This window comes from Bos taurus, chromosome 12 (assembly GCF_002263795.3).
Source record: "Bos taurus isolate L1 Dominette 01449 registration number 42190680 breed Hereford chromosome 12, ARS-UCD2.0, whole genome shotgun sequence".
Lineage (NCBI taxonomy): Eukaryota > Metazoa > Chordata > Mammalia > Artiodactyla > Bovidae > Bos > Bos taurus.
Window position 1 is genome coordinate 85,193,759 of NC_037339.1, and position 10,423 is coordinate 85,204,181.

At 55.4% G+C, this 10,423-nt stretch overlaps 1 protein-coding gene across 1 annotated transcript in view; it reads right to left on the bottom strand.

Annotated features, from left to right (window-relative positions):
* Positions 1 to 6,601, bottom strand: part of RAB20 (RAB20, member RAS oncogene family) — a 30,267-nt gene extending 23,666 nt beyond the window's left edge. The window contains exon 1 of the mRNA NM_001193089.1: positions 6,212 to 6,601. Within this exon, the coding sequence (NP_001180018.1) occupies positions 6,212 to 6,383 (172 nt within the window). The 5' untranslated portion in view covers positions 6,384 to 6,601. The remainder of the gene's footprint in view (positions 1 to 6,211) is intronic.
* Between the last annotated feature and the right edge of the window lie 3,822 nt (positions 6,602 to 10,423).

Sequence of the window (10,423 nt, forward strand, 5' to 3'; positions counted from 1 at the left end):
AAGACGTGGACCACCCACAAAGATGTGGACCATCTATAAAGATGTGGGCTGCCAACACAGACATGGACCACCCACATGGATGTGGACCATCTATAAAGATGTGGGCCACCCACAAATGTGTGGACCACCCACATAGATGTGGACCATCTACAAAGATGTGGGCCACCCACTAAGACGTGGACCACCCACAAAGATGTGGACCATCTATAAAGATGTGGGCCACCCACAAATGTGTGGACCACCCACAAAGACGTGGGCCACCCACAAAGTGTGGACCACCTACAAGGATGCTGACCCACTCACAAAGACAGGGACCACCCACACAGACATGGACCACCCACATGGATGTGGACCACCCACAAAGATGTGGACCACCTACAACACTGGCTTTGCAGCCTTAATTTCCAGATCCCAAATCTAAACTAAGATTTATTTCCAAGAACTTTCTCCCAGTAGGAGCCCATCCTGATCTTAAACCCAGGCCCCACCCTCACCCAGTACAGCTTCAGGTGGACCCCCAAGGGAAATCTGAGAGCTGCTTGTCCAGTTTAACTGAATCAGGGGTCTCCTCAGTTCCTGAACTCTTTCCTAAATGCTAAACTCTTTGGGGAGTTTCTACAACTACAGAAAGTTCAGTTCAGTTGCTCAGTCATGTCCGATTCTTTGTGACCCCATGGACTGCAGCACACCAGGGTTCTCTGTCCTTCACCATCTCCTGGAACTTGCTCAAACTCATGTCCATTGAGTCAGTGATGCCATCCAACCATCTCATCCTCTGTCGTCCCCTTCTCCTCCTGCCCGCAATCTTTCCCAGCATCAGGGTCTTTTCAAATGAGTCACCTCTCCGTGTCAGGTGGCCAAAGTATTGGAGTTTCAGCTTCAGCATCAGTCCTTCCAATGAACACCCAGGACTGATCTCCTTTAGGATGGACTGGTTGGATCTCCTTGCAGTCCAAGGGACTATCGAGAGTCTTCTCCAACACCACAGTTCAAAAGCATCAATTCTTAGGTGCTCAGCTTTCTGTATAGTCCAACTCTCACATCCATACATGACCACTGGAAAAACCATAGCCTTGACTAGACGGACCTTAGAGAACAAAATGAAGCAGGGCAAAGGCTAACCGAGTTTTGCCAAGAGAACAGCTACAGAAAAGACTTTTAGAAAAGTATTCTCCTTTTCATGGGACCTAAACCAGGAGTCAGCAAACTATTTCTGCAAACGGCCAGACTGAACACTTGAGTTTTCCGGCGCTGTACAGTCTCTGCCGCAGCCACTGAGCTCTACTGCTGTAAAATGCTGGGGCGGGAGGGGGGAGGGGTGCCCATTACACAAAGTAGGGTGGCAGTGAGGCCCAGGTGAGCACCCCCGATCAGCAGAAAGGAGGGGTCATCCATCCCTGTCACACCCATCCTGCTTGTCAGGATCAGGACCTCAAAACCACTCAGCAGCCGCACTCATCAACCAAGAGGGGCAGCTAAAAGCAGAGCCCTCCGCCGCTGGCTGCACGCGCAGTTCGCACAGGCTGTCTACCCACTTCTGTGCCAGCCTCTCGAGGTTAAACACGCAGGCCTCGCAGGCTGGGCCAAGGCACTGGGGATCCGCAGCTCTGCCGCCCCCATCAAAAAGAGTGCGTCTCCAGGGTCCACAGCCTGAACGACGCCCTCTTCCCACAAAGCATCCCCCCACTCCCTGATCCAGGAGCAGCTGCCTAGAGAGGGGCTCGTAGTCCTCGGATGGACTGTCCACATCACCTGGCATCCGCTCTCGTGTGCCTCCCGGGGCCGCCCACACGGGCCCCCCAGGACAACACGGCCCTTCACAGGACCGAGGCCCTGGTCCTCCCCAGGAGCCCAGACCTCCTCACTAAGTTCACGGTGCGAGCAAGGACATCCCCTCCTCCAGGCACCACGACTTCATATGTCAGAACTCCAGCATCCTCTCCCGGGGTACCCTTAGGCTGTTCAAGAGAAAGACTTAACCCAACTGCTCCGGAGCCCCCCTTCCTGGAGCTTTCCGCTTCCTGCAGAATCATTTCTTGGTGACCCACCCGAGCCTCTCGTGCCCCGCTGTGACAGGCTTGCTGGTGGCCATCGAGGTTGTGAGTACCCAGGGCTGGGAGACGCTTATTTAGCAAAACACAAAGCTTCCTCCTTCCCAGTACTGCTCAGAGCACACGACCCATTATTAGCGGGTAGATTTCCAGCAACAACTACAGCTGCCCCCCTTTGACAGAGGAGGAAAACGCGGGGAGAGGTGACACAGCCCCGCAATCACACGTGTGGTCAGCAGCCCACCCCACCCCCACCAAGACGTCTTCAGGCCTGGAGCCTGTGAACACGCCGTATTAAACACAGAAATCCATATGGCCAGCTGGCCGACCCTAAATGAGGAGACGTCCCTGGATGACCAGGACGTGCCCAGGGTAATCACAGGGTCCTTCAGATACGGGAAGGGGCATGACAGTCAGGGTTCAAGGGCCGTGAGGAGAGAAGGGCCCCACCAGACGTGCCAGCTAGAAGACAGAGGAGGAGGAAGCCGTGGGTGCAGGCGGGCCCCGGGGGCAGGAAGGCAGGGAAGACAGTCCTTCCTGGAGGCTTGGAGAGGAACAGACCTCCTGACACCTGGATTCTAACCAGTGAGACCCATCCGGGACGCACCTGCTCTTCTAAGCCACTAAGTCTGTGGTCATTTACTACAACAGCCGCAGGAAACCAAAAGCGATCCTGGGAGTCGGACGCCGCTGCAATGAATGTGGAAGTGGCTTTGGAACTGGGCAATCGCGGAGCCTGGGCGAACTCGGGAACGCGGTGGGAAGGGCCTAGATCGCCTTGAACACGTGCTCAGTCGTTTCGGTTGTGTCCGACTCTTGGCGACCCCATGGACTGTAGCCCACCCGGCTCCCCTGTCATGAGATTCTTCAGGCAAGAACACTGGAGTGGGTTGCCATTTCCTGCTCCAGGAGATCTTCCCCACCCAGGGACTGAACCAAGTGTCCTACGTCTCCTGCACTGGCAGATGGGTTCTTTACCACTAGAGCCACCTGGGAAGCCTACCTTTGAACGGACTGTTAGAAATACAGATGTTAACAACTTGGCCAGGGCTCAGAAGGAAGTCAGGAACGCGGAAGAGAAAAGCCGCTCAAGCCCCGTCTGCATGAACAGACAACAGGCAGGCCCTGGATGTCAGGGCACTGCAGGGACTCCCGGGTGGAAACCGGGGTGTGTCACTAGGAGCTGGAGCAAAGCAGATTTGGGTCAGGAAAGCTCTTCAGGTGCATTCAAACAGGAGTCAGCTACCACCCACCCCAAGGCCTGGGGAAGGAGGAAGGAGAGCTAAATGAGGGAGCACAGTCCCGGGATCTGACGGGGTCTGCTCTGGGGTCTGACGGGGTCTGCTTGGGCTCTGACAGCGTCAGCCTGGGCTCTGGTGGAGTCAGCCCTGGTGTCTGGTGGAGGATCTGCCCTGGGCTCTGGTGGGAGGTCAGCCCTGGGCTCTGGTGGGCATCTGCTTGGGCTCTGGCAGGGTCAGCCTGGGCTCTGGTGAGGGGTCTGCCCTGGGCTCTGGTGGGGGGTCAGCCCTGGGCTCTGGCGGGCATCTGCCTGGGCTCTGGCGGGCTCAGCCTGGATTTTGGAGGAGGATCTGCCCTGGGCTCTGGCAGGCGTCTGGCGGGGTCTGCCCGGGCTCACTGCTCAGTTTCCCATCGTCCTGCCACATTTTCTCCGGAACAGTGATGCGATGTGACACGATATGCATTTCCTTGTCTGCCTCTCCCCTCTGCTGGAATTGGAGCCCATGGAGTGCCGACCCTGGACAAAGCCTGGTCCTGCGTGATCTCCACCAGCTCCAGTCCCATCTCCACAGTGCCACTCCCTCCAGAGGAGCCCCGTGCCAACTGATAGCCACCCAGCAAACCTCCTTTCCCCGCTCTGCCCCACACACCCCTCTGCTGGCAGCCTTGGGATGCCAGCAGGCACTGCTGTCGGAAGGACGTGCCAAGGTGGAACAGGAACTCTGACGCCTCCCTATCAGTTTCATTATTCAGCACCCGCCCACCCCGTGTGACTGAGAATGGTGATAAAACCAGGTGTCCTCCAGCCGGTCCTCACCCTTCTGCTTCAGTTACACAAATTAAAATGAAAGCAACTTAGAAGACAGGGTGGGGTCGAAAGAAACTTTAAGGGCAAGGCAAAAGGAGGAAAAAGAGGGGCTTTCCTAGAAGTTAAACTTTTGCATCTCCAACAAGGATTACCTAAAAGGCAAAAAGTCATACATGCCTTCTCCCTCGAAGTCTCCCTAACCCCACAGGCACAGAGGTGGCCTGTGTGACCGCTGACTCCTAGCCCCGGGTGCCCTGAACACGTGTATATAGGAGATCAGAAATGTGCCCACAGATCCCGGCATTCCACTGTCCCGGGGGCCCAGCTGAGGTCACACTTGGGGTTCCGGGAAGAAGGCGGGTTTCCCAGGCAGCCAGGAAATGAGTCGCTGCCCCCGGGAGCCCAACCAGACACCAAGGACATTTCATCAGCCTTATTACAAAATCCTCTGACAGTAAAGATTCTGGCTGCAACATGTCCTCAGCACCAAAGAAGAAAGTGGCTGATCGACATTACTTCTTCAAACCTTGAATGCCAAGATGCCTGTTCTGACACCAAGCAGTCAGCTCCTGTTCCAGAAACACCGCGCATGTGGTAAAAGCTTCTAATGGCAGCCGCAGCTGGGTTCTGGGTTTGGGTCCCCCAGCACTGATCCTGAACTAGCCTTGTGTAAACCAAGGCAGCAGTGAGGTCCAGTCAACCAACCAAAGGGGCCTCAGGACCAGCCTCATGCAGAACACACAGACAAGTTATGCTAACTTGGTCTGATTTCTAGAGCTTGGTTCCATTGCTACCAAATGCTTAATGCTGGAGAGTCAGCTAAGGAAAGGATCTCAGAGGAACTTCACTCTGCAGCCTGGAGGCAGAGAAAGAGCAAGGGAGGTGCACTCATACCCGGGAGATGGGAGACGCTGCGTTTCACAGCATGTTTGCAAACAAATTAGTCAAGATGTTAACAACTCTAACAACAAAAAAGACAGCCAAGAGAAAGCAAGAGGGAGGGAGGAGGGGCAGACGTTGGAAAGCAGCCATCATTAATTCAGTTTTAAATAGAGGATGAGTTATATTCTTGCTTATTCAGCAGACTGGTGCACCCAAGTTGGCAACTTTTAAATTCTGCACAGGAACTTCCAGCGTAAATGTCACTTTTTAAAAAAGTCAGACCTTGAAGTTTCAGGCTTTAAAAAGTCAAGCCCATTGAGAACGCATCATACTAATTTACAGCTTACTTATTGTGGGATCTTATTCTTTTTCATGGGGAAGAAAATACATTCTATTGTAACACTCACGTCAGTGTGACTACACAGAGTTAACAGACTGAAAGGTTGAGTCAAGATCCGCTGATGTATTCTACTTTTGAAAAACCACAAATATACTACACATACTTAAAATAATTGTTGTTCAGTCGCTAAGTCATCTCCGACTCTTTGTGACCCAATAGACTGCAGCACACCAGGCTCTTCTGTCCTCCACTATCTCCTGGAATTTAATCAAATGGCTATCTTCAAAATGCTTCTGCAGAAAATCACTTCAAAGCCCCAAAACATGCATGAGCCCTGACGATGGCGACGATAAGTGGAAAATACAGACACGTCTGGCAGAGGGAGGGGACCTGAGCTCTGCTTCCCACCTAAGCCCTCAGGGGAGGTTCAGGGCCTCCGTTTTCTCTTCTGTCAGGAGAGGCAGTTTATACTAGCTCTGCTCACCCCTCAAGGTGGCTGTGGACAGCGACTGAGGCCCTGTTGGTGGGAGGGCTTCAGTGCCTCCGGTTACCAGCAGCTGGCTGGGCTGGGCGCTCCATAAGCAGGCACCAGCGGTCCTCTCTTTGGGGCCCAGGGTGCTTTCCTGGAATGTTGCTAAGATGTACCCAGTGGCTGAATCCTCAGCTTTCCAACCAGCAGAGGAGTCAAGTAGGAACAAAGAGGGGCCAAGGGTGGCCGCACACCGTGAGGAGGGGCCTGATACAGACGACGGGGTTACCTGCAGAGCAAGGGAGGGACCCAGCGTGGGGCAGCAGACGCCTGGCCTGGGGGTCCCTGCTCCAGGAGACCCTGCCCTAGGGGACCCCTGCCCTGAGGGACGCTTCTCTCCAGCTAGAAGCCCCCGCCCTCACCTGCAGTGTCCCAGATGGAAATGTTGTAGGAGCGCCACTGCTTCAGGTAGAAGGCGCCGCCCACCGTGCTGACCGTGTCCGGGAAGCGCCGCTCCATGTACCTCTGGAGCAGCGACGTCTTGCCCACGTTCATGTCCCCCAAAAGCACGATCTTCCCGTCGGGCTTCCTCATCTTCCCGCAGGGGACACCTCTCCGCTCCCCCACGCCCTCCTGGCCCGTGCGCCCGGTGCGCGGCTGGATCCGCCGGACGCCCCGAAGCTACTCTGACCCGGGACTGACAGAGAGGCAGCCTCTCGGGAACCCTCCCTTCCGGACGCCTGGGAACGCGGGAGAGAAAGCGCGGCTAGGCGCTGGGCCGGAGCTGGGACCCAGCCCGACGCCCGCCTAGGTGTCCCGCCGGCGGCGGCCAGTCCGGGATCCAGGGCGGTCGGCCCCGCCCCCGACCGCCCACTCCCGTGCTGACCACGCCCCCCATGCCGCCCACGCCCCGGGCTGGTCCCGCCCCGCCCCGGGCTGGCCCCGCCCCTGACGGCCCACGCCCCGGGCTGGCCCCGCCCTCTCCCCGACCCCCAGGGCACTCACCTGCCGCCCGCCAGGCGGGGTGGACCTGTCTTCTGGCCGGCCCCGCGCTCGTTCCCCCAGCGGGCGGCACTCGGAAGACCCGGGCAGGTTGGGGGGGGGCGGGGCAGGTGGGGGCGCCAGGTGGGAAGGCTGGCGGACGCAGAGCCGAGTCCCGGGGTGGACACAGCGCAGGGGCGCGGCCCGGCTGCTGACCCAGGCGTCCCGGCGCGGGGCGGGCTCCGGCCCCAGCACCTGGCTTCCTCCTCCGCAGGCGCAGGTGTGGCCGTGACCGTCCGCGAGGACCGGTCCTCCGCCTGTCTGCCGGGGCCCTGGCGGATGTCGTTTTCGCTCACTTTGGCGAGAAGTGGGTTGTGCTGTTGTAGATCAGAGCGAGACGAGGACCGCCGTCGCCACTTCACTTCGGAGTGGACGTCTGACTTTGGCAGTTGTGCTGATCGGGTCTTTACTGGAGACGCCGGCGGTGCTCCAGTGTGAACACCGGGGGCGGTGTTTGCTGAGGCCCCGCCGTCCGGGTTCTCTGCAGAAGGAGGGGCGGGGGCGCGGAAATGCGGACGGGAGGCGGGGTGTGAGGGCGTCTCACCCGAGGAGCACCGGCCTTGCCCGGCTTCTGCCCCGCAAGCCCGAACTCTGCCCTTGGTCACTGCCCACTGCGAGCCCCAACCCCCGATTTCTGGAGTCCCTCTCCCGCCCTCCATCCCTCCGTGGCCCTAACTGCTTACTTTCTACCGCTCCCTAATAAAGCTGTGGTTTCTCCAGTGGTCATGTATGGATGTGAGAGTTGGACAATAAAGAAAGCTGAGCACCGAAGAATTGGTACTTTTGAACTGTTGTGTTGGAGAAGACTCTTGAGAGTCCCTTGGACTGCAGGGAGATCCAACCAGTCCATCCTAAAGGAAATCAGTCCTGAATACTCATTGGAAGGATTGGTGCTGAAGCTGAAATTTCAATACTCTGGCCACCTGACGCGAAGAACTGACTCATTGGAAATGACCCTGATGCTGGGAAAGATGGAAGGCAGGAGGAGAAGGGGACGACAGAGGATGACACGGTTGGATGGCATCCCCGACTCAATGGACATGAGTTTGAGCAAAGTCTGGGAGTTGGTGACGGACAGGGAAACCCGGCGTGCTGCAGTCCATGGGGTCGCAGAGAGTCGGACACAACTGAGCAACTGCATTGAACTGAATAAGGGTGTACTGCTGACCTTCTATGCAGTCTCCCTCTCTGGGAAGTAAGCTGCAAGAGGGAAGGGCTTTTTGTGTCCGTTTTGTTCACCACTCTGTGGCCTGAAGAGGATCGCGCAGCTAGTAGCTGCTCAAGAAAGCTTAGGGTCAGGGCACAGTGGGTGACTTCACGATCCTGGTGAGGCCACGAGGGGTTCCAGGCAGACATCACTGCCGGCTGGGCTCCACACCCAGGTCCTCTGGTGGTGTATGTTTCCCTAGGACAGGGAGCTAATTCTGCATCCTACCAGCTCACCGCACCTTTCCAGGCAGCTCCCTCATCCAATAGACATGGGGTCAGGAGTCCCTGAAGGTGGGTTTTTTTATTTTTAATTGGAGGATAACTGCTTTACAGTGTCCTGTTGGTTTCTCCTGCACAACAGGCGAATCAGCCTCTGTGCAGTTGCTAAATCAGCCCTATGTGTACATATACCCCCTCCCTCTTGAACTCCCTCCCACCTGAGCCCCGTCCCATCCTTCCAGGTGGAGGCTGGGTCTTTTGTTTCCTTTCTCTGGCATCTTCCCAGTACCTACAACTGGAAGGCAGTCCCCACTCAGTCAGCGTGTGTTTAAATAAATGTGTTGGTTTGCTAAATGCTGTCTCCATTTGAAACACTGATGTATTTTGAGCCGGTTTTGAGGAGCAGGGATGGTTCCAGTGGCACAGTGGGAAAGGAATCTGCCTGCCAATGCAGGAGACCCAGGAGACCAGGGTTCAATCTCTGGGTTGGAAAGCTCCCCTGGAAGAGGAAATGGCAACCTGCTCCAGTGAGAATCCCATGGACAGAGGAGCCTGGTGGGCTACAGTCCACGGGATCTCAAAGAGTCAGACATGACTAAGCACACACTCACACGCACAACATATAGAATTCTACCTGGAACATAGAATTCACGCAGAAAGTTTGTTCAAAAATTTGTCCAGCACTCTGAAAAACTAAATTTAACCAGGAGAATGTCTCCATATCAAATTTCAACCACTCCTTAAAAAAAAAAAATGCCTTAAAGACTGCCAGCTGCCTCTTTCCTCTTTGGGAAGCATGACTGAGGAAGAAGTTAAAAGGTTAAAAGTCTGTTTAAACTAGATACTCTCCTGCCAAGTCCAATGTTTGTTCTGCCTGCACTTAAGCCACTGGCCTAACAGGGTAATTCTTTTTCCAATTGCTCAGATGAAGGGTGCCCAAGGCCCAGAAAACTAGGTAGCTCCTTTTTAATGAGATGCCATGTGAAGAATTCTGGGACTGTCACGGTTACAGTAGAAGGAGTAATAGTGTGGTTGCTTCTGATGATTTGCAAAGTGTCTTGGGAGTTTATAGGTACTTTGTTGTGGGACAATTCTACCTTTTAAACTACTTTCCTGTTTTCTTAAACAAGCAAACAAAAAACCCCTGCCTATCTACATGTTTTTGTTCAGTGGGTAAGAACTAAGCTCTGAGCCCTGACCTAAGGTTAGAGCAGTGAGGAAGACAGCCAACAAAATAAACAAGCAAAATACAGAGTGTCCTGGATGGTGATGAAATGTTTGGTGGAGAAACACAGAGCAGGGGCAGAGGGAGCAAGGCCTGGGGATGGCTGCAGGGGGCAGTCATGAGCAGGACGTTTGCAGAGATTAAGTTTCTGGAGAATGAGGTTAGGGGTTAAACACGCATCTGGAGTTACACCTCGGGAGGCTCAGACAGAGACCGGATTTGCAGACACTGGGGCAGGACAGGGTGGGATGCGCCGAGGGAGCAGGACCGACACGCACACACCACCGGGTGTGGTGGGGCAGGACAGGGTGGGATGCGCCGAGAGAGCAGGACCGACACGCACACACCACCTTGTGTGGTGGGGCAGGACAGGGTGGGATGCGCCGAGAGAGCAGGACCGACACGCACACACCACCGTGTGTGGCGCAGATGGCCAGTGGGAGGCCGCTGGAGCGTGCGGAGCTCAGCCGGTGAATGAGTGGGGGGGCAGGGGCGAGAGGGAGGGGATGTAGTGTACACACAGCTGGTTCACACTGTTGTGCAGCAGAAGCCAGCACAACATTGGAAAGCAGTTATACTCTAATTTTAAAAATACAATAAGAAAAAAAAAAAAGGGTCAGGTACAGACCACAGTGACTACAAAGCCGCCGAGGCAGTGGCCTGCCTGGTGGGCTTCCTGAGAGCACAGAATGGGGAACAGAGCAGGGGTCATGTGCGGATTGTATACAAATGTTTCAAATATAAATACAAAACATACGTAATTTATAAACCCACGTAAATAAATTTCTATGATACATGCTTATATGGGCTTCCCCAGGCGGCTCAGTGGTAAAGAATCTGCCTGCAATTCAGGAGCCTCAGGAGTCACCCGTTCAATCTCTGGGTCACGAAGATCCCGTGGAGAAGGGCACGGCAACCCATTCCAGTATTCTCGCCTACA